The sequence below is a fragment of the Pseudonaja textilis genome, chromosome 2 (assembly GCF_049901715.1).
Source record: "Pseudonaja textilis isolate UNSWEBS1 chromosome 2, rPseTex1.2, whole genome shotgun sequence".
Classification (NCBI taxonomy): Eukaryota; Metazoa; Chordata; class Lepidosauria; order Squamata; family Elapidae; genus Pseudonaja; species Pseudonaja textilis.
The window spans coordinates 27420456-27445464 of NC_141991.1; the positions used below are offsets into that span (position 1 = coordinate 27420456).

A 25009-nucleotide genomic window follows, 5' to 3' on the forward strand; every position below is an offset into this window, starting at 1 on the left:
ACCTTGAGTTTGTATCTATTGTGTGCTCTTGTATTGTTATGGTTGAAGCTAAAGTATTCATTGACTGGTAGGACATTGCAATGTATGATTTTATAGACTATACTTAGATCGGACTGAAGGCGGTGTAGTTTTAGGTTTTCTAGGTCTAGAATTTGAGTCTGGTGGTATAAGGTATTCTGCAACAAGTAGAGGAGTAGAGAAGTCTTCTTGTGAAATATTTCTGGCCTTTCTCAACTGGGCTAATATCAGATATGTAATGTGGGTCCAGACTGATGAGCTGTATTCGAGTATTGGTCTAGCAAATGTTTTATATGCTCTAGTTAGTAGTGTGATATTACCAGAGGAAAAAGCTATGTAGGATTAGGTTAAAAACTCTTAATGCCTTTTTCGCTATGTAGTTACAGTGGGCTCTAGAACTTAGATCATTAGAGCTGAGTACTCCAAGGTCCTTTACAGAGCTTGGATCATCAACGAGATCTTGACTATTCAGCTTGTATTTTATTTTCTGATATATATATATTTTGCCAGTATGTAAGACAGAGCATTTATTTGTTGAGATCTGAAGTTGCCATTTGTTTGACATTCTGATACATAGTCAAGATCTTTTTGAAGGGTAGCAGTATTGTCTGTTGTATTCAACAGCTTTACATCATCAACGAAGAGAACGCAGTTGCTCTTGATATGATCACAGAGGTCATTTATGTAGATATGAAGAGAGTTGGTCCTAGAACACTGCCTTGGGGGACACCACTATTGACAGGTACAGAATTTGATAGGACGCTCCCAATTTTGACCATTTGTTGTCTTTTTGACAGGAATGCTTCTATCTAGTAATGCAGGTGCCCAGATATACCATAAGATTTTAGTTTTAGGAGTAGTTTGTTGTGTACCACTGAATCAAAGGCTTTACAGAAGTCTATGTAGATTGCGTCTATTGATTTTCCCTGATCGAGTTGTGTAGTCCATATGTTTTTGCAGTGTAAGAGTTGCAGATTACAGGATAGTTTTTTTCTGAAACCAAATTGTTTATTAGAGAGTAGGTTGTTTGTCTCTAAGTGGAGGATAATGGATTGGTTAATAATTGATTCCATGACTTTACAGGTGACGCAGCATAAGGAGATTGGTCTGTAATTTTCAACTAGGCTGGGGTCTCCCTTTTTGAAGATGGGGATGACCATGGCTTGTGACCATAGGTTAGGCAAGGAACTGGTCCTGAAAATTTTTTCAAAGATTATGCTTAGAGGTTCTGCTATGGCAGTGGATAGCTTTTTTAAGAAATAGGCACATATTCTGTCCAGTCCAATAGGTAGAGATGGTTTTAGACTGTGTAGTGCTTTTTCAACATTGTCTACTGTGAAATCGATATGTATTACATCATTGTAGTTGTTTGTAGTTCGACTAGGAAATACTGGGCATGATCCATTGCTGTTTACAAATACTGAGCCAAAGAATGTGTTAAAGAGGTTGGCTTTAATGATGTCATCATTGCAGTCTTTACCATTAGGTCCTATCAGGGGTAGGATGGACCTTGAGTCTTTTAGTTTGTTGTTTTACAAAATTGTAAAAAGTGTGGATGGAATTGGTGCCTAGAAAGTTTTCCTCTTGTTTAATGTGATAATTGGTGCATTCAGTCTTTATGTGGTGGCATAAATTTTTGTATCAGCTTTTGGAATTGGCAATGTGACCAGATTTGTTTTTCCGCCAGAGTGATCTCTTTTTGGATTGAAGTTTCCTTACTGTTATGAGTAATCTTTTTTTGTTTGTTTGTTTGGGGTGTTTTTGTTGGTACATATAGTTTGATGACTCTTTTGACTTCAAGTAAAAATATGTTGTAATTGTCTTCAACAGTATTGCATCCATAGAGATTTCCAATCAAAGGATGAGATATCATTGTCTATAAGAACATAGTTGCCTTTTTTGAAGTTATAATTGGGGATTATATCATTGTGATGATTTTTGTGTGGGTGTATGTTGAGACAAAAGTCAATCATGTTGTGGTCACTGTTGGAAAAGGGTTCTTTAGTTTGTATTCCATAAATTAAATTCAAACTATTGCAGAAGATGAGATCGAGGCAGTTGTTAAGTCTAGTATTGTTGGTTAGTAGTTGTTCCAGTCCCAGATTTGTAACAGCATTGTAGAAGGTTGCGTGTATGGGTTCAGTTTTACATTCGTTTAGGGTCCAGTTAATATGAAGTAGATTGAAGTCACCAAGAAGGATAAAAGTGTGTGGGCAGGATGTTGCCCAGGTTAGTAGTGAATTTAGCTTGTTTACCTGTTCGATGTCATAATCAGGTCCTCTGTAACATGGTAAGAATCAAAACATGATATTTAAGGATAGTTCACAGATGATGACCTCAGGAAGAGCAAGCTCCTGGGTAACTTGGATGTTTTTTAGATGTAAGGACTTTTTATAGAAGATAGCAACACCACCTCCTCTACGAATTTCACGATCTGATCGATAAACATGATAGTCTCTTACTGTGGTAATGGAGTCAGGGAGAGATGCATTGAGCCATATTTCACAGACAAATATGATGTTGAATTTAGCCATATTTAGTAAGAGGAGAAATTCAGGTATTTTATTCACAAGACTTCTTGCATTGAGTAGCTTGCATTTAATCTAATTTAATCTATTTAATTTAATCTAGAATCTGCCAGGTTTTATCCCATAGGCTGAGAGTACTAAATATTTAGTCTGGCAAGATTCTGTCAATTGGATGAAAGCAAATAAAGAACTGACTTTTGACTGGATTCCTGGACTAAGCCTGACACCAACTCAGAGAGCACCAAGAATTCCACATGAAGGACTTCTATTCATAGTGAGACCCATAATATTTCTATATTTTTATTTTCCTTTAGATGACTGTATTTTAACCTATTTCCTGACAAAATAAGACATTGACCTTTCTCTGATAGATTTCACCCTACTTTCCCTATGAACATAGAAGGCCAATGCAACTGCTTGTTTCTATGATTTTTGTGACATTTTATCATTACAAATAATCCCCTTCTTCATCTAACCTTTCTCTGTAATAATCCATATATTAGGATAAATTGAATAGTTTACTTCTTCTATCCCTAAAAGTATCTTTATTTAATCCCTGGCAATCAGCCACTCCCGGGTGAGAGGGGGAGCTGGCCGGGTTGGAAGGGGAGCTAGTGTTCATTGGCAGCAGAGGAGTGCCAGCCGACTGAGTCTGAACGCCTGCTGTGAATTGGCTGTGGTGAAGGAGGCGGGAGCACGGTGAAAGCTGTAGAGATGAAGAAGGGGATTCAGGCTTCAGATTCCCAAAATAGTATATTTCCATCTCTCCAATTCTCTTGAATGGCTTTTTAACCCACTCTTCTGTGAAATACTTTTAAGGAGTAGAGAAGAATTTACAAAAAATGCTGGGATCTTATTATCAAAGATCTTTATGTAAATGTTGAGATAGTTAAACTGTTCCGTGAAATAACTATGTTAATTGATTTTTTACTTGAAAAACTTTTTGTTTTATAGCTATTATTACTGGGGAAAAGCTAAAAAAACAAAACCCCAAAACCCAAGGGGTTTCTGAAAAGCATGAAAACTAGGAGGCAATTATAGAGGCATAAAGTTCCTACTATGTTACAGAGCCCCTGATTATGACATCGAACATGCAAACAAGCTAAATACACTACTAACATGGGCAGCATCCTGCCCACACACTTTTATCTTTCTTGGTGACTTCAATCTACCTCATATTAACTGGACCCTTAACGAATGTACAACTGAACCTACACATGCAACCTTCTACAATGCTGTAACAAATAACAAACAAAGACTAGAACAACTAGTAACCAACAATGCTAGACTTAATAACTGCCTCGGTCTCATCTTCTGCAATAGTTTGAATTCAATTTATGGAATACAAATTAAAGAACCCTTTTCCAACAGTGACCACAACATGATTGACTTTTGTCTCAACATACATCCACACAAAAATAATCATAATGATGGAATCCCCAATTATAACTTCAAAAAAGGCAACTATGATCTTATAAACAACAATTTCTCATCCCTTGATTGGCAATTTCTATTCACTGGATGCAATACTGTAGAAGAACATTAAAACATATTTTTACTTGAAGTCAAAAGAGTCATCAAACTATATGTACCAATAACAACTCCCAAAACCAGAAAAAACTAATTACCCATAACAATAAGGAAGCTTCAATCCAAAAAGAAATCACTTTGGTAGAAAAACAAATCTGGCCATGTTGCCAACTTCAAAAGTTGATACAAAAATTTATGCCACCAGATAAAGACTGAATGCACCAATTATCACATTAAACAAGAGGAAAACCTACGCACCAATTCCAATCACGCTTTTTACAATTTTGTAAACAACAAACTAAAAGACTCAAGGTCCATCCTACCCCTGAAAGGACCTAATGGTAAAGACTGAAATGACGACACCATTAAAGCCAACCTCTTTAACACATTCTTTGGCTCAGTATTTGTAAACAGCAATGGATCATGCCCAGTATTTCCTAGTCGAACCACACACAACTACAATGATCCAATACATATCGATTTCACAGAAGACAACATTGAAAAAGCACTATACAATCTAAAACCATCTCTATCTCTTGGACTGGACGGAATATGTGCCTACTTCTTAAAAATGTTATCCACTGCCATAGCTGAACCTCTAAGTATAATCTTTGAAAAATCTTTCAGGACCAGCTCCTTGTCAAACCTATGGTCTCAAGCCACGGTCATCCCCATCTTCAAAAAGAGAGACCCCAGCCTAGCTGAAAATTACAGACCAATCTCTTTATGCTGCATCACCTGTAAAGTCATGGAATCAATTATTAACCGATCCATTATCCTCCACTTAGAGACAAACAACCTACTCTCCAATAAACAATTTGGTTTCAGAAAAAAACTATCCTGTAATCTGCAACTCTTACACTGCAGAAACATATGGACTACACAACTCGATCAGGGCAAAGCAATAAATGCAATCTACATAGACTTCTGTAAAGCCTTTGATTCAGTGGTACACGACAAACTACTCCTAAAACTAAAATCTTATGGTATCTCTGGACACCTGCATTACTGGATAGAAGCATTCCTGTCAAAAAGACAACAAATGGTCCAAATTGAGGGCATCCTATCAAATTCTGTACCTGTCAACAGTGGTGTCCCCCAAGGCAGTGTTCTAGGACCAACTCTCTTCATACTCTACATAAATGACCTCTGTGATCATATCAAGAGCAACTGTGTTGTCTTCGCTGATGATGTAAAGCTATTCAACACCACAGACAATGCTGCTACCCTTCAAAAGGTCCTTGACTATGTATCAGAATGGTCAAACAAATGGCAACTTCAAATCTCAACAAATAAATGCTCTGTCCTACATATTGGCAAAAAAAAATCAGAAAATAAAATACAAGCTGAATAGTCAAGACCTTGTTGATGATCCAAGCTCTGTAAAGGACCTTGGAATACTCATCTCTAATGATCTAAGTGCTAGAGCCCACTGTAACTACATAGCGAAAAAGGCATTAAGAGTTGTTAACCTAATCTTACGTAGCTTTTTCTCTGGTAATATCACACTACTAACTAGAGCATACAAAACATTTGCTAGACCAATACTCGAATACAGCTCATCAGTCTGGAACCCACATTACGTATCTGATATTAACACAATTGAGAAAGTCCAGAAATATTTCACAAGAAAAGTTCTCCACTCTTCTACTCGTTGCAGAATACCTTATACCACCAGACTCAAAATTCTAGACCTAGAAAACCTAGAACTACACTGCCTTCGGTCCGATCTAATTATAATATATAAAATCATACATTGCAATGTCCTACCTGTCAATGAATACTTCAGCTTCAACCATAACAACACTAGAGCAAGCAATAGATACAAACTCAAGATTAATCGCACCAAACTTGATTGCAGGAAATACGACTTCAACAACAGAGTGGTCAATGTCTGGAATACTCTACCTGACTGTGGTTTTTTCCCCAAACCCCAAAAACTTTAACCTGAGACTGTCTACTTTGACCTCACCCCTTTCCTAAGAGGTCTGTAGGGGGCGTACATAAGCGCACCAACATGCCTACCGTTCCTGTCCTATAGTTTCTTTTATATTTTTTTATTTTTCTTATATGTATCCATGTATTCATAACTATGTTTTTACTTATACCTATTATCTTGTAAGCAATTGACAAATAAAAATAAATAAATAAATAAAATGAATGAATCCATATTTATATTATTGAAAACTGCTACATGAAAAATTAGACTTTTTTTTACAGAATATGAAATGCTAGTAATGGCTCATATCGTCATTACTAAATGAAATCTCAATATTCATATATTTAGCCCCAATGCTAATATTTAGAAGTGTAACAACTGCCCCTCATATTCATGGATATTTTTAACATTTATTTCTATTATTTTGGTCTGTTACAAGCAATGTCTTTCCCACTAAGCAAAGGTTGTGCAGTATTCAAATACAATATTTCAAAAATACATAGTTGGTTAATTGCAGGAATATTTCACAACCAGGCTAACATCATAAGTACATGAGCCTCCAATTGTGCTCCAGGGAAAGAAATTAAAAATGGTCATTTGTGGGCTGTTGTTTTTTAAAAAGTCAAACAAACAGAGATGTGACTAAACTGATCCTATACATTTATTGCACTGATTTTAACAGGGTTTGCAGTTAATCCTTAATATTACTATCACTGCATCTGGTAACTATAAGAATTCCATAAAAATTCTCCCCCAGAGAACAACTTAAGAATTTTGATTGATAGCTTTTTGTCTAAAGCTAATACTGTAAGTTTAGAAAGAGAAACTTATTTCTTGCATAGGAAGCAGACAGGAAGGTGATTAATACTCTAATAACTAATGAACTAAATAATAATTCGTGCCTAGCTGAACACTTAAGTACCACTGAGGATAATAAAATGATTTTACTCCTTCAGAAAAAAAGAAAAGGAAACACACCGCCCAAAAGTAATGTATCACATGTCAATCCGTGTTCTCTATTTCTGCATAATTGAGAGGAATTGTTTGTGGAAATGAGGAAGGTTGAAGGGCTAATAGGTTGTGAATTGTACGTTGAGTACTTAGCATTAAATAAATTGACAGGTACTCTGAATGATGAAGAGCAGTGTTTCTTTCTGCACTTAAACTTTCTTTCTCTTGGATATATGCATAGAAAATGTATCCTCTTATTTTCTTGGTTCCTTTTCAGTTGCTTGGCTTGAATTCTCCAACCATTGACTTAACATCCCTGGATAATATTGAGTTCTTTTTGTTGGTAATAGATGTTGGAAAGGATGATAGATGTCTGGGAATATAAATCTCACATCCTCCTAAGCAGAATTTTTTTTTGCTGATTGTTTGCCAGTCAAATACAGCATTTTACACAACCTGTTGCTATAGAAAGCTGAACCTCAGGATTGCATTGTTTCTCAATTCAGTGTTTGCTGTGCTGGTTTTTTTCAGTGAAAAGCACACCTGTTACTCTAAAATAGGTTTTTATGCTTGGTATAACTCTTGAGAGTTCCTCAAGCTTGCAAACCCCTACCTATTGCCTTTTTGTGGCCTCGTTTTGCTTCCTTATTCACCATCTGAATTTGCTATTAGAGGGAGCAACGTAAGTTAATTCATATCTCGCAGAACAGGTAAGGTTTAAATTAAAGGAATATGCCTCTGCATATTTTATCTTTTGCAATTCAAGCAGTGCTTGGATTAGGCCTGCATTCATGGATATTCCAAGAACCAATGCTACTCACGCTATAAATAATTAGCTCCAAACAATACCAGTTGCATATGGGGAAAAGCCAGAGGGAAATGGCTTTCAAACAGTGAGTAATGAATAAACAAGAGTTACTCAGAAAAATAGAATGGTGACGTATGAAAGTATAGTTGTGAATGTAAGAGCCTAACTTATTTCTTAGTAGTGAGTAAGTTGTGCCAAACAGAATTCTAACATTCTCAAATGCTTCTTCCGGGAATGCCATGACATGCTCATTGCCAACAAGTTGTGTCCATTGATTTTCATTCATTGGTCAGTGACTCAGTTTGTGTTAAGGTATGGTGTATGTCCATCTATAATAGCTACAATAATAGTAGCTACCTTCAATTCAGTTTATTGCAGTCATAGACTAGGTACAGATGATAAACAAAAGACTTGCATGTATACTAGCTATCCTATTCACTAAAATAGTTTTTCTCAGGCTCGTGGTGGTTACAGTTTTGACCATTGATCAAACTGGTTGGGAATGTTGAGAGATGAGATCTTCAGGAGTGTCAGGCCGGGAAAGACTGTTAGGTGATGTGGACTTTTCTTTACTCAGTGGTGTTTTATTCTCTGAAGAAAATTGAAATGACAGCTAACAATATAATTGCCTTCATGTAGAAGCTAGCAATAATAACTCAGATATGGAAATTTTGCTCCTGAGTAGTTTGAATCTTGCATTTAGAATCATGCTATGTTCTTCTAGGCCTGCATATAATTCAGGGGTGTCAAACTCAATTTCATTGAGGGCTACATCAGGGTTGTGTTTGATCTTGGGGGCCAAGGTGGACATGGCCGTGGTGGGTGTGGCCAGCTTGACGTCACTCATGTCGGGGTGCCTGTAGTGGCTTAAATGCTCTGCCAGTGAAAACAGACTCCTGAGCTATGGTTTCAGCCGTGACAGCCTCTTGCAGCCCTCTGACAGTGAAAATGGAGCTTGGATGTGCCACACATGCCCCCCCGTGCCCCCCCATGACCATGATGGCCTCCTGCAGCCCTCAATTTTCACTAGAAAATGGAGCTCCATTTTCACTGGCAGAGGGCTGTAGGAGGCCATCGCGAGCTGGTTCCTTCGCTATTTCCAGAGCAGCCCTACGGGCCAGATCTAAACATCCTGTGGGCCGGACTTCCCAAACTTTGTGCAAGTAGGCATAAAAGCTGGAGGTCACCAAAATGATCATCATTACAAAAGCTTCAAAGAGAAATGAAGCATTAAATGAAGCACACACTCTGTTACTGCCTCCCCCCATTCCAGCTGATACTTGGTAAATTGTGCATAATTCTACTGAAATCTAAGAAAACATGCAAAATATTGCTCTTGGAGAAATGAAGTTTTAAATTGGATGGCAGGAGGGGGTGTTTGTTCCATTTGGCATGTCAAAATCCTGCCTCTGAATCTCTCACACAAATGTGTGAGTCCTGGCAACATTGCAAACCTCAGCAGGGAAGCCTGAATTGATGCACACGTTCCAGGGTACTTTTGCTTAGACATAAATGGTATCTGTTCAATAAGCAACATGCTATTTTCAGAAGGAGAGAAAAATGCTTCTAGGTGTGTTTTGATTTTAATTAATTTTGGAGCTCTGAAAAAAATTAAAACAGAACGAAATATTTATCAGTGTGGCCATAGTGAGTATTTAAGCAAAGGCATTCTGACGCTTTGTGACTGAAGGTAAGCATACCGCAAATGCTTTTTAAAAAAATCTTTTCAAGTTTGAATATAAAGCAGGAAAATTCCAATACAGGTAGACCTCAACTTATGGCCACAGTTGAGACTACAATTCCCATTACTAGGAAAGTGGTTGATAAGTGAGTCACGCCCAGTTTTGCAACCTTATTGTCACCGTTGAGTGAATCACTGCAGTTGTTAAGTGAATCATGCAATCATTAACTGAATGTCAAGATTGAATTCGCTTATGCATCCTGTGAATATTACCCCTTCTCAACTTGCCAAAGAACTGGGGGAGTCAGAAGGGGAAGGCTCCAGACTTCAAGCACCCATCAAGGACACTTCTGCAGACATAAGACATAAACAGTGTGACCTGTCTAGTGAAAGGAAGGAAGAAATATATTCTTTAGCTATGCAGGATTGCACGGGAAAAATTAGAGCTGGTTTTGCATTCTTCAGTGCCAAAATGATGTACTCAATAAAGTTTTGCTTTTGGGATTACCAAGTTCCTGAAAGTGTCTACATTTGTTGGGTTCGTTAATCGGATCGTTGACACAGAATCTGGCTTTCCTCATTGACTTAGCTTGTCAGCAGATGGTGATCACATGATCCAGGGAGACAGCAACCATCATAAAATGGTTGTCAAATGCCTGGATTTTGATCACAATACTGTCAGGATGCTGTGATGATCATTCAGTGCAAAGACCAGTTGTAAATATTTTTTTTTCAATATTGTTGTTACATTAAATTGTGAAATGAATGAGTCAGAGGCTATTCCAACGAGCCACGGTGGTGCAGTGGTTAAAGTGCAGTACAGCAGGCTACTTCTGCTGCCTGCCGGCTGCCTGCAATTTGGCAGTTCAAATCTCACAAGGTTCAAGGTTGACTCGGCCTTCCATTCTTCTGAGGTGGGTAAAATGTGGACCCAGATTGTTGGGGCCAATTTGCTGACTCTGTAAACTGCTTAGAGAGGGCTATAAAGCACCGTAAAGTGGTATATAAGTCTAAGTGCTATTGCTATTTCTAGTGCCTGGGAATTAAATAGGGTAATGCCGATAGTAGAGAATTCCAACAAAAACAACGGTACCCATATGTGAAAAAGCCAATGTTACCACCTTCATTATATTTTAAGTAGCAAAGTGTAACAGAGTGGGCCTTGCTATATAGTTCAACTATAGATTATGGATTGAACCAAATATTAGACTTCCACCAAAAGTTTGATAAAGGATAAGGCAGATTTAGAAATCTCAGAATGCTCAGAACTTGGTAGATCCAGAAGCATGGTATGAACGTAAGAAACTGAGACAATCCAAAATGTTTCAGAAGGGAGATTAGTGAGCATTTAAAGTAAATAAAATTATTTTAAGTAGTTTCCTTATTATGGTAGTTAACCACAATTGAAGCTTGTTTGGTGAGTGGGTTTTTGTTTTTTTGTTTTTCCTTCTTTTTTAAAAAAAGACAAGATGAGTGGGTATCATGATGAAGATACATGAAATTATGTATAATGTGGGTAGAAAGAAATTTTCTTCCTTCTGGGCTAGGAGAAATCTAACAGAATAGTGGAAGATTTAAGACTATTAAACGAAACGCTTTGCCCAATATATAAACAATAGAGCTTGCTTTTTAAATGATTTAGCAATGCATACAAGTCCTTTATTATCATATTTGGCCACAAAGCTATAAATCAGTCTTTAGTCTTTAATCTCAGTTGCACCCCATAATCTCCATCAAGGTTCAAGAGGTCCAAGCTAGAGAAATCACAAAGCCAGATGCAAAATATGCAGCTTCAAAGGAAAGGCAGTTAGGATTTTTTTTTTCCCAGCTAAGCAGCTTTGATTTGCTACAGTCAATTCTGAAAAGCTTCAGCTGTTGAAAAGCTTTTCACTGCCAGTGACCACATCTTTAGATGGCTCATTTCTGGCTTTTCTCCATTGCTACCGATGTTGCTGAGAGCAGGGGAACATCTGATCTTGATCTGAGACTTCTTCTCCACAAGAATTAAGAATAGAGGAGTCTGCAATCAGTCTTTTCCTGCTGGCACTGGAACTTGTAATTTCTGAGTTGCCAGTTCTTTGGCTTGGCTGGGCTCTCATCTGTAGAAGATGAAGTGGTGCAGCTGGTACCTTGACCGTTTCTGAGGAAAACATCTCATTTATGCTTTCCACGGTCATGAGTTGATCCCTGTAAGAGATAGGATGCAGGTTTATCTGATGATATCCAGTAGGAAGTTGTGTTTTTCACTAATGTACAGGTGAAACTCGAAAAATTTGAATATCGTGCCAAAGTTCATTTATTTCAGTAATCCAACTTAAAAGATGAACCTAATATGTGAGATAGACTCATTACATGCAAAGCAGGGTAGTTCAAGCCGCGATGTGGCATAATTGAGATGAGCATGGCTTATAGCTCATGAAAACCCCAAATCCACAATCTCAGAAAGTTAGAATATTGTGAAAAGGTTCAATATTCTAGCCTCAAAGTGTCCCACTCCAATCAGCTAATTAAGCCATAACACCTGCAAAGGGTTTCTGAGCCTTTAAATGGTCTCTCAGTCTGGTTCAGTAGGAATCACAATCATGGGAAAGACTGCTGGCCTGACAGTTGTGCAGAAAAGCATCATTGACACCCTCCATAAGAAGGGAAAGCCTCAAAAGGTAATTGCAAATGAAGTTGGAGGTTCCCAAAGTGCTGTATCAAAGCACGTTAATAGAAAGTTATGTGGAAGGGAAAAGTGTGGAAGAAAAAGGTGCACACGCAGCAGGGATGACCGCAGCCTGGAGAGGATTGTCAGGAAAAGGCCATTCAAAAGTGTTGGGGACTTTCACAAGGAGTGGACTGAGGCTGGAGTCAGTGCATCAAGAGCCACCACACACAGACGGATCTTGGACATGGGCTTCAAACGTCGTATTCCTCTTGTCAAGCTGCTCCTGAACAACAAACAACGTCAGAAGCGTCTTACCTGGGCTAAAGAAAAACAGAACTGGTCTGTTGCTCAGTGGTCCAAAGTCCTCTTTTCTCATTTGGAAACCAAGGACCCAGAGTCTGGAGGAAGAATGAAGAGGCACACACTGCAAGATGCTTGAAGTCCAGTGTGAAGTTTCCACAGTCTGTGTTGATTTGGGGAACCATGTCATCTGCTGGTGTTGGTCCACTGTGCTTCATTAAGTCCAGGATCAATGCAGCTGTCTACCAGGAGCTTTTGGAGCACTTCATGCTTTCTTCTGTAGAAGGGCCTTATGGGGATGCTGACTTCATTTTCCAGCAGGACTTGGCACCTGCCCACACTGCCAAAAGCACCAAAACCCGGTTCAATGACCGTAGGATTACTGTGCTTGATTGGCCAGCAAACTCGCCTGACCTGAACCCCATAGAGAATCTATGGGGCATTGCCAAGAGATAGATGAGAGACATGAGACTGAACAATGCAGAAGAGCTGAAGGCCGCTATTGAAGCATCCTGGTCTTCCATAACACCTCAGCAGTGCCACAGGCTGATAGCTTCCATGCCACGCTGCATTGAGGCAGTAATTGCTGCAAAAGGGGCCCAAACCAAGTACTGAGTACGTATGCATGCTTTTACTTTTCAGAGGTCCGATATTGTTCTATGTACAATCCTTGTTTTATTGATTGCATGTAATATTCTAATTTTCCAAGATTTTGGATTTGGGGTTTTCATGAGCTGTAAGCCATAATCATCACAATTATGACAAATTGCAATTTGAACTATCTTGCTTTGCATGTAATGACTCTATCTTATACATTAGTTTCACCTTTTAAGTTGGATTACTGAAATAAATGAACTTTTGCACGATATTCTAATTTTTCGAGTTTCACCTGTACAAGGAGAAGATAGCACTCCTTTTCAAACCAAGCAATTGCCTTTTTCCAATTCAGACTATTGCCTGCCTCATTATGGTTTAAACCAGGGATGTCCAATCTTGGCAACCTTAAGACTTGTGAACTTCAATTCCCAGAATTCATCAATCTCCATGGCTGGCTGGGGAACTCTGGGAGTTAAAGTCTACAAGTCTTAAAGTTGCCAAGATTGAACACCTCTGGTCTAAACTATTCCCTTTCCAAGCCCAGCTTAAAAATAATCAGGATTAAATTTTGGGCACCAGAAGCTTTATTTTCTATGACTGAGGTGTGGCTGTCAGCCTCAGAAAAGCCCTCAGCCTTTTATGATGCCTCTTCATGTACCTGTTGTATCCCTATCCTATGTAACAATCCTCCAACTGTGTCCTGAACTGAAGTTTCTGTGAGGTGTTCAAAGACAGTCCAACTACAGCACCCTGCAGCATTCAGCTGGGGCGGGGGGGTGGGGAGAAGCGGGGGTATAACTGAAACTGGAACAAGATCACTACTTTGTTCTTACAAATTTGATGAATAAATCAAAGGTTCGCAGTGCTGCTTTATTCATGGTTATTTTAAAATCCCATTATGTTCAGAGAGATGTATTGTGTGGATTGGTAGCAGCTTCAACCAGGTAGTAATTGGAGATCTTTTCTTTTTGAGGGAGAACGTACATTTAACCAGGCAGATATCAGTTAAATAATTAGGTTTTGCGTTGGTACTTCATTGTATGATCACAGCAATCATTGAAAGTGACTGAAAATTATAACTAGAACTGTCTGATTCCTGTTTTAAAATGTTAGAATAATCTGTGGATTAATCTGGATTGGAGAAATAAAACTGCTCTTCTTCCTACGTTTTATAGTTTAAATCAACGCATGCAACATTTCCAGAAAGTAGCCACACTTTCTAGGAATATTTGCAAACATATGTGATCTTTCTATTTCTTTGGTTTTAAACTACTGACTAATAATGCTTTGGGATTTTGTAATCTAAAACACTATAGAAGATGTGTGATCCTGGAAAAGATTTTCTACTTCTTCACTGCACTTATGAGTGAATTGCACTTGAAACTAAGGAAATACATTTTGGAATGTACGTTATGGCTTTAATATCGGTTCTTTACATGTTGATAGATTTGAACCCTTAAATTCAAGAAAAGTTGGAGAAAGCAAAATTAGCTTGTTAGAAAGCAAACTAGAGTCTAGACCAGTGGTTCCCAAACTTTTTCAGTCCTTTTTCAGTGCTACAAACTCATCCTCAATGCCCCTCACCCAGGGGCGGGATTCAAATTTCCATGGGCGCGGCCTAATTTGAGGGTGTGGTTTGCTGGTAAGGTGATTGGGTGGGCATAGCTTGCTGGTCACGTGACTGGTTGAGCGTGGTTTGGTGACTGGCAAACCAAATACAAGTGGTCCTCACTTAATGGCTGGTTGCTTAGCAAGTGTTCTAATTTATGACTGGCATCCCCAGAAATACTTGACCTGTTTTTGGAGTTTTGACAGCTATGCATACACATAAACACACACTCCCTTCTAACCCTGCTGGAGCAGGTCATTGGACTAGAATTGGCAAAGCATCTCTGATTAGATTCTAGTAGTGAATAAAATCTAATCAGAGATGCTTTGCCAATTCTTGTTGATGTGTTTTATTTGTATCTCTTTATTTTATGTTGCTGAATTGCATTGACATGTGTGTCCCTTCTTGTGCACAACCCAGAAGCTTTTGTGATTCTTTGCAGCAAAAATTACCGACCTCTGGCCTTGCTCTGCTTTTCAAATGTGCCACCACTGCCATGTTCTAGGTGCCGGCCCCGCAGGTCCACCCCATTGAGCCCGCTGCACTGTAGGGACCTGCCCAAGCAAGTCCAAGTGGAGTGGTGCACCAAGTCAATGGGGTGAGCCTGAGAGAGGGAAAGAGAGAGAGAGAGAGAAAAAAAAAAGAAAGAGAGAAGGAAGAAAAGAAAGAGAAAAGGGAAAGAAAGGGACAAAGAAAGGGGGGCATGGAGGGATGGAGGTGGGAGTGGGGAGTGGGAGAGAGAGAGAGAGAGACCTGATGCATCAGATTGAATTGAGGCCTAGTTTAGAGGCCCCTTTCCACATTAAAACATCTTTGCCAGCACATTGAAACATTTTTGGCTTCTATCAATTAAAGGTTTTGTGGACGAAACATGGCCAAGACTATCAGGAAGCTCTCACATTTTGTTGAGGCTTTAAACAGGGTCCATTGGACCAGATCTCCATCCTAAAAATTTACTTTTCCCCAATGTATTACAGTGCCAATTCTGAAGAAGACAAAACCAAAATGTATTGGTAAATTACAAGAAAACACACACACACACACACACACACACACACACACCCTTCTAAGCCTGCTGGAGCAAGTTATTGGACTAGAATAGATATCTCATTATCTTTCTCCTCCCTCCCTCCCTCCTTCTTTATTTCTTTTTCTTTCTGTCCCTTCCTTCCACCACCCCCTTTCTTTGTCCCTTTTTCTTTCTTTCCCTTTTCTCTTTCTCTTCTTCCTTTTCTCTCTCTCTCTTTCTTTCCTCTCTCTTTCCCTCTCTCAGGCTCACCCCATTGACTTCGTGCACAGCTCCGTTCGGACTTGCTTGGGCAGGTGGCTCCAGTGCAAGGGTTCAATGGGGTGGAATGCGGCAGCGCTGTGTTTGGGGCGACGCCCTGCCTCCCCGAACACAGCAGTGGTGGGATGTTTGAAAAGGAGACCGTGGGATTCCCAACGCTGCGTTCGGGGTGGAGCTCCTTGCACCAGAGCGTGCAAGTCAATGGGATGATCCTGCAGGGCCTTGCCTCAAACGCAGCGGGATTTTTTTCTCACCCCTGAATTGTGCCCTGCCGCTCACCTCCATCGCCCCCTGCCGCCTCTTAGCGCCCCCTTGCCGGCCCCCTTGCCTCTCAGTGCCCCCCTAAGGCATTCCACCGCCCCCCAGGGGGCAGTACTGCCTACTTTGGGAACCACTGGTCTAGACCATAAAGTTATCTTTTCTGTGTGTTTTGAGCCAAATATATTATTGCTCTATTGTTACAGAGTCAGAGGAAACTCTTTCGGAGAATTTGAAGTCACATTTCTGGAAGGATAAAACTGGAAATAACAATGGAAACAGAGTTTCCAGATCTGTGAGATGGACAGCAAATGCATTTGATAAAGAAATTAACAATAAATAAATTTAAAAATAGGGGAGTCACTCCTTAAACTGTTGCAGTGGGGTGTTTTTTTTATGTATTTCCTCCATATTTCTGCATCTTCTTGTTGAACATGCAGGTTGCTTAGACTTGCATGTTAAAATTTTGCTGTTCTAACTGAGAGACAATTTAATGTAGTGGTTAAGGCACCAGTCTAGAAACTGGGAGACTGAGAGTCCTAGTCCTGCTTTAGGCACAAAGTTAGCTGGGTGACCTTGGCCACTGCTAGGAGGGAGGCAACAGCAAACCACTTCTGAAAAACCTGCAGGGACTTCTCCATGCTGTTGCCAGGAAACAAAAAGTGACTTGAAAGCATGCAAACACAAACACACAAATAAACACTTGCATGGGAGCATAGCCTTTTTGAGATCTGCATGGAATGTTGACTGCAATTCTATTCCTGCTTCTACTTGGTCAAACAAACTGTTAGCTCCCTTAGAATGAAAATTAGCTTTTCTTTCTCTCTAGTACAATCCATATAACCTGTTATTTTTATTTTACAGTGGATGAGAGACACCTTCCTTACCCCACAAAAAGTTGAAATTTATTCCAAAAATAATTAGGAAGAGATATATTCCTTGGCTCTTCTACCTCTGAAGAGCTAAGTAATCTTCCGAATATAATTGTTCTTATTGTAACCATGATCTTATTAATCAAATGTAGGCTGCACCTACAAATTATTTCAATGTATATATGGAAATTAGATTAAGGGACTCTAAGAGAGCTGACACAAATATGAGCCAAATGGGTTGATGCTTTTTAGCACCAGTTCCTACTTACAGTCCCCTGATAGTGTTAGAGATGCGGAAACAATTTGGTGAGGCCCTAGTATTACCTATAGGGCAATTTTTTTTTTTAGTATTTATTTGATTTGTCAATCACTTGCAAGATACAGGTATAAGAAAAAATATAGTTTTGAATACATGAGATAGATACTTATAAGAAAAATAAAAAGAAACAATAGGGCAGGGATGTTAAGCATGATTGGTGCACTTATGCACGCCCCCTACAGGCCTCTTAGGAAGGGGATGAGGTCAACAGTAGACAGTCTAAGATTAAAGTTTTTGGGGTTTGGGGAAGAAACCACAGGGTCAGGTAGAGTATACCAAACATTGACCACTCTGTTGCTGAAGTCGTATTTTCTGCAATCAAGTTTGGTTCAGTTACCTTGAGTTTGTATCTATTGTGTGCCCTTGTATTGTTATGATTGAAGCTGAAGTATTCATTTGCAGGTAGGACATTGCAATGTATAATTTTATATACTATATTTAGATTGGACCAAAGGCAGCATAGTTCTAGGTTTTCTAGGTCTAGATCTTCAAGTCTGGTGGCATAAGGTATTCTGCAAAGAGTAGAGGAGCGGAGAACTCTTCTTGTGAAATATTTCTGGGCTTTTTCAATTGTATTAATATCAGATACATGATATGGGTTCCAGACTGATGAGCTGTATTCAAGTATAGGTCTAGCAAAAGTTTTGTATGCTCTAGTTAGTAGTGTGATATTACCAGAGAAGAAGCTATGTAAGATTAGATTAACAACTCTTAATGCCTTTTTGGCTATGTAGTTACAGTGGGCTCTAGCACTTAGATCATTAGAGATGAGTACACCAAGTCCTTGACAAAGTTTGGATCCTCAACAAGGTCTTGATTATTTAGCTTGTATTTTATTTTCTGATTTTTTTTTTGCCAATATGTAAGACAGAGCATTTATTTGTTGAGGTTTGAAGTTGCCATTTGATTGACCATTCTGATACATGGGAACCAAGATCATATAAATACATGGGAACCAAGATCATTCTGCATCAGTGGTGGGATTCAATTTTTTTTTACTACCGGTTCTGTGTGCATGGCTTGGGGGCGTTGCGGGGGAAGAATACTGTAAAATCTCCAGTCAGAGGTGGTATTTGCTGGTTCTCCAAACTACTCAAAATTGCCACTACTGGTTCTCCAGAACTGGCCAGAACCTGCTGAATACCACCACCTTTGCTCTGCATACAAGGAACCCAACTGGACCGTTCATAAACATGCTTAAACATGGCTTTCCTGTCTCTCCTTGAACTATATTATAGGGCTGAGATTGTGACAAGTCATATTTTCAGGTCTCCCAAATAGCTTCAAAATATTGGTCCTTCTTCCAGTGAAATCAGATTTATATGAAAGAAAGATCTAACCTTATTTTGTGAAGCATCTTCTCCGGCAACATTGAATTGTTAACTAGGGCATACAAAACCTTTGCCAGACCAATTCTTGAATATAGCTCATCCGCCTGGAACCCATACTGTATATCAGACATTCACACAATTGAGCGGGTTCAGAGGTATTTCTTGAGAAAAGTACTCCACTTCTCCACTCACAATAGAATACCCTATAGTACACAAAATTGTCTGTTACAACATCTTACCTGTCAAAAACTTCTTCAGCCTCAATCACAATAATACACGGGCAAACAACCGATACAAACTCAAGGTAAAATGCCCCAAACACGATTACAGAAAATACGACTTCAGCAACAGATTGGTCAATGCCTGGAATGCCCTACCCAACTCAGTTGTTACAGCCTCAACCCCTCACAGCTTCAACCTCAAACTGTCCACCATGGACCTCACCCCATTCCTAAAAGGTCCTTAAAAGGGGCGTGCATAAGCACACCAGTGTGCCTATTGTCCCTTTCTTACTGTCCCCATTTATCTGTATTTACTCCTTTTTTTCTTGTGTATGTTCATACTTATACTTGTTATCTTGTACATGTTTGACAAACAAAGAAACAAACAAATAAATTTGTATCCAATCTTGTTCAATGTTATGTCTTCCATTGGGGAAAGGACTCATCCACATGTTTTCTCTGATAAGTTAGGACTTGTTTTGCAAATTCTGAATACAGCTTGCTTCTTTTTACCCATCAGACAACAGCGCAGTGACAACGCAGTGTAACTGCAGGAACAATAGAAATCTTTCTTTTTCCGGCATTTGGATGTCATTCTCTTTGGTCACCAAGTTATGATGCAACTGATTGTGATTTGGGGGTTGCCTTCCCTCTACTTCATACTTTTCATTCTCTTGTTGAAGCCTAGATGCGTCAAGCCAACTATTGGTTTCTTAGTGTCATCGTTCAACAATATTAGATATAATCCCTGGGGCTTGAGTCATCTGATTCATTTTTTTAAAAAGCATGGCATTTATTAAGTTTATGTTAAGATTGTTCTTGGATTCCTTTGGCTTTATATAAAATAAGACTGGAAAATACCTGCTTTCATTAAAAATCATCTGTTTCTCCGCATTCAAATCCTCTAGATTTACTTAGTGGGGTGAAGAGGGAAACTGTTTCTGATTCAGTAAAGTCATACAGATTTTCAAACTACGTATTAGATTTTTAGATGCCATAATCTTAAGATACTTGGGGGATTGCAGAAATAAAATATCTACAACAATATAAGTTAAAATAGAAAAGCCATTTAAAAATCCATTAACATCACCACAGTATTCCAGAAACAATTAGCAATTCCATTTTTAATATTACTTAATTAAAAGCCTTCCAGAACAGGGGTCTCCAACCTTGGCCACTTTAAGACTTGTGGACTTCAACTCTCAGAATTCCTCAGCCAGCTAAGCAAAGCAAAAGTGGCTGAGGAATTCTGGGAGTTGAAGTCCACAAGTCTTAAAGTTGCCAAGGTTGGAGACCCCTGTTCCAGAACAAATTTTTGCCAAACTCTTGAAAGCTAGCAGGAATGGACAAGCCAAACTTTCAGTAGAAATCTATTCCATAAAAGAGGGCCACCATGGAGAAGGATCTTTTCCTATCCTTGTCCATCCCCATTTTGCTAGAATGGGGGACCATCAACATTTTTTCTCATGTACAGGCAATCCTCAACTTACAACAGTTTGTTTAGTGACCGTTCAAAGTTACAACGGCCATTTTTCACACCTACGACCATTGAAGGAACCCCATGATCATGTGATCAAAATTCAGGTGCTTGTCAACTGGTTCATACTTATGACTGTTGCTGTGTCCCAAGGTCATGTGATCACTTTTTGAGACGCAAAATCTATGAGGAAGCCAGTGTCACTTAATAATCATGGTACTAACTTTATGAACTGCAGTGATTCACTTAACAACTGTGGCAAGAAATGTTATAAAATGGGGCAAAATGCACTTAATAAATGTTTCAACAACAGAAATGTTGGGCTCCATTGTGGTCATAAGTCAAGGATTACCTGTGGCTTGTTTCAGATGAGTTGAGTGTAGATTTATTTATTTATTTAATCGTATGGCACATTCAGATCATGCGGTCGTATCTTGGCACTCGACTGCTTCAAAACTCATCGAATTAGTATTCAACATGTTTTGAAGCACAAATCTTGTCTCAAAATTTTTACTTGTCTTTCTCCCAGTAACTGATGCACAAAGAAGCTTCATGTCTCACTATTTATTCCAGCCAAAATAGCAGGTCACATGGTAAGTCATCTGGTTTTCTCAGTACTTGTTGGTTTTAGTATTCGTTGTGTCTTCCAATTACTGTTGGTTTTAGTATTCGTTGCATCTTCCAATTCCAGTCACAATTCGGTGAAAGTATTTTTCCCCATTTATAAGCCATACAGAACTACTACAAGTTTAAAACCAGTAGTTTAAATTGTGCCCAGAAATTTCCTATGTTCTCGGGAAACTAGACCACCTTCATGAAATAATACATTTTTCTGGATGGACATGAAATCATGATAAGCATGTAAACATTGCTTTTCAAGGGACTGAAACTTTGAAAGGGACTGACATAACTCCTTAATATAATCACTTAAAACTCACCCTAACTTCCTTCATTGGTCCACACTGCAGTCTAGGAAATCATAGGAATGGTATAAATAAGTAGGGCCACATAAGCAAAACATAATTAAAATTATGAATTTTTCCTGATGCATCTATATCCATGCCCAGACATAAACGATTATTGTTTTTTTTTTTTAAAAAAGATGCTTCTTCAGAACTACAACACACTTGTCATTCTATATTTGTGGTGGAAAGTCACATTTTTACAGGTGTTCTTCCTAAATTGGTTCATGCCCATCTCAGTCTTTTGTTTATTCCAATCTTCCCTCTCTTCAAAACTTACATTTGTGGGTGGGTGTCTAATTAGAATTTTACACAGTACAAAATTAAGTGTCCAAACTCTGCCTATTTCATGAAGAAGGAGCTGGGTTGATGGGGGAGAATACAGCTACTAACATGGAAGCCATCATCACTAAAATATAATGAAATTAAGCTCTATAGAGCATCCAGAAAATAGCGTTCCTTTTTGGAATTTTAGAGAGATAATCCCCGTTCAGCTAAAAAGTGGACAATAGACAAATAAAACATGGCCTATTGATAGAGAGTTTGTAAAAATGATATCATTAATTAGCTGCATTGTACCTTAAATTGTCTAGTTTCTAGATCAGCACCTTAACTACTACACCAAACTGGTCCTCTTTAGAGGTATGGTACCCCAAACAGAGGTAAACACAAACTCTTTAAAATTAATAGCCTTTCCAATACTGCTCTCATCCCTGAATTCATCCCAGGCTATCATTGTATCTTCTAGTAATGAATTCCACAGAGAATTATTTATTGTGGCAGAAGTGCTTTCTTGGATCCTAAATCTTCTTCTAAGCAGCTTATTATTTGACTCTACTTTACCAACAGGAACTGAGTCCTGGTGATCACCATTGTTTACTAATCCAAAATTTTATTTTTATTTATTTATTTGTTTGTTTGTTTGTTTATTTTGTCAAGCATGTGTTAGATAACAAATGTAAGTATAAACATGATTTATACTTGAAATGGATACGAATAAAAGGGAACAATTGGACAGGGACGATAAACACGCTGGTGCATTTATGCACACCCTTTACAGACCTCTTAGGAATGGGGTGAGGTCACCAGTAGGCAGTCTAAGGTTAAAGTTTTGGGGGTTTGGGGAAGAAACTATAGGTAGTGCATTCAGGCATTGATCACCAATGGTGGGATTCAAATTTTTTTACCACTGGTTCTGTGGGCGTGACTTGGGGGGCGTGGCAGGGGAAGGATACTGTCAAATCTCCAGTCAGAAGTGGTATTTGCCAGTTCTCTGAACTACTCAAAATTTCGGCTATTGGTTCTCCAGAACCGGTCGGAACCTGCTGAATACCACCTCTGTTGATCACTCTGTTGTTGAAGTCATATTTCCTGTATTCGAGTTTGGTGCGTTTTACCTTAAGTTATTGATTGTGCGCTCCTGTATTGTTGTGGTTGAAGCTGAAGTAGTCATTGACGGGTAGGACATTGCAATAGATAATATATGTAGTGGATACGAACCCTTCCAATCATTTTGTTTGCCGTTGTCTGCGCTTTTACCAATTCCATCTTCCAATGAGATGAACCAAGAAAGAAAGAAAATCAGCAAGGAAAGAACAAAACCTATATTATGGATTCTACACAGTGTTAGGAATATAAGTCACCTAACAGGTATTTGGGTTAGAAATATATAAACCAGGATAAACATTTTAGTACTATGTCTTTAAGAGATTGCAAAAATTGCAATTGGGTGTGGTGTGGCCATAAGATGGGGCCAGAAACCTGGATTGTCTTAGTCTTAGTCTCAGAAGAGAGTGTGTCTGAGTGAGTATCTCTATTTCCTTCTGTTGGAAAGTATTACCGTTGCTCCATTTCTTCTAATTGACTGATATTACTGGATTTAATGTAAGTCTGATACTGAACTGTTTTTGACACTGGAATTTGATATTTGGATTATCCCTGGATGAAAACTGACTGATTTTACCTGTGAATGACTTTGGACTGCCTATTTTGGACTTTACTTAACGTTTCTGGAAGTAAAAACCTACATTTACTGTAGAGTGTATCTGTGTGCTCTGTGTGTATTATTCAAACACTTCTCTCAAATACGTCTCCCTGTATGCGCTCATTCTCCTAAAGGGGAATTACCTCAGCACACAGTGCTAGCATTTTATGTGGTGTATCTTCAGTTTTAGCCACAGAATGGAGACCTACCACCAGTTGTCCACTCTGCTATGGCTTCTTGAGGCCAAGAGTTTCATGTGAGCTTGTAATCCGATGAAGACAATGCAGGCTTTCTCCCATTGGCCCTCCACAGTCTCCCCAGGGGTTCAGCAGAAGGATGTGAGTGAATGCTGCTCAGACTTAATAGAACTGCAGGAGACTTTGTGTGTTCCACAAATCAAAGACAGACAGTGTGTTCCACAAATCAAAGTTAGTGCATTCCCAGAGTAATGAGTTTTGCCTTTCTCTTCTGCTACTTTTACTGGCAGCAAAGTACACACGAGAAAAGAAGTCCGTATTTTCTCCTGAAGGAGGAAAGTACTCAGCTCCTCTCAATAGACTACGTGTAGTTATTGTCTAATAATGTGAGACCAATTCTCTCTCCTACCACCCCACCATCACCTCTCTCCAGCAAATAAGACCGTGGCTGTTGCCTGATTGGTATATCACCTCTCTTTCTCAGAGCACTGATGCTTCTTATCCTCCTTCTAGTTGCTTCATAGAATCAGTGACAAGGAGCTACACTGTGTGTTGAGAAGCTTTTGGGGTGCTTTTATTTTTAGCATGAGCCAATCTTTTTCTGCTTTCAGATGAAGGAAGTTGGATTGTAAAACCGTTTGTAAATGTGTATGGTGATATTTGCTCCGGTAAGTTAACATTGTTTCTCCAGCAGCTGTAAATGCAAAATGTATTTTCTAAGGTGTTCTTTGAGAATTGTAAAGTATTATACGGTACTTCTGTTGTATGTGTGTGGAATTGTGTTAATTGCCTCCTTTGTTTAGATTCCTTGATGCTTATGACAATTTCTACTACTTTCGTGTGTAAATGTGTGTAGATAAATAATTGAGTGAACTTATCCTGGAGTTAGGAAATTGCAGAAAGAAATAATGTAAAATTGATATAATGTTTATATATTATATTATATATATTTACACATTACACTCTGCTGATCCGCAAATCTTTGGTTTTGGGGTGGTTTTTAAAATGCAGTTCTTTGAAAAATAGGACAAGAAAAATTGGTACTACAGAGGCTGTTTCTTATTCATTTTATTTAACAAATCCTGTCTCTTTTTAACCAAATTGTTAGTTTGACATGTGATGTGTATGTAACTACAGGCTTTATTTTCTAAAGCAGAGGTTTATTTTGTTCTTAACTTTAAGAATATTATCCTTGTTCTGTTAAGGGCATTCTTTATTTTATGTAATATTTTAAAATAAATCTATGCAAAATAACTAAATAACTATATAGAACAGCACAGAATGCCTGTTTTATTTTAAAATAGGAAATGATATTGTATACAATTATGAAATAATATAGTAACTCTGAGAAGACTTATGTATTTTGGCAGGAGCAAAGATACCTACTAGAATTTTTGACCTTGTCTTATTCAATTAAGAAATGAAGTATATACTTGCTTTTTAGTCTTCTTGAAAGTTGCAAAGTTTGAAAATTACGAAAGGTCCATTA

The 25009-nt window shown here is 38.6% G+C and overlaps 1 protein-coding gene across 3 annotated transcripts in view; it reads left to right on the plus strand.

Moving 5' to 3' along the window:
• SYNPR (synaptoporin) overlaps positions 1-25009 on the plus strand; it is a 172416-nt gene that overhangs the window by 85899 nt on the left and 61508 nt on the right. The window contains exon 1 of one of the 3 annotated variants that reach the window (XM_087923605.1): positions 24010-24188. The exons of the other annotated variants lie outside the window; for them this stretch is intronic. Within the exon in view, the coding sequence (XP_087779731.1) occupies positions 24165-24188 (24 nt within the window). The 5' untranslated portion in view covers positions 24010-24164. Of the gene's footprint in view, positions 1-24009; positions 24189-25009 lie in introns of those variants that run through there. 3 annotated transcript variants of the gene reach the window in all.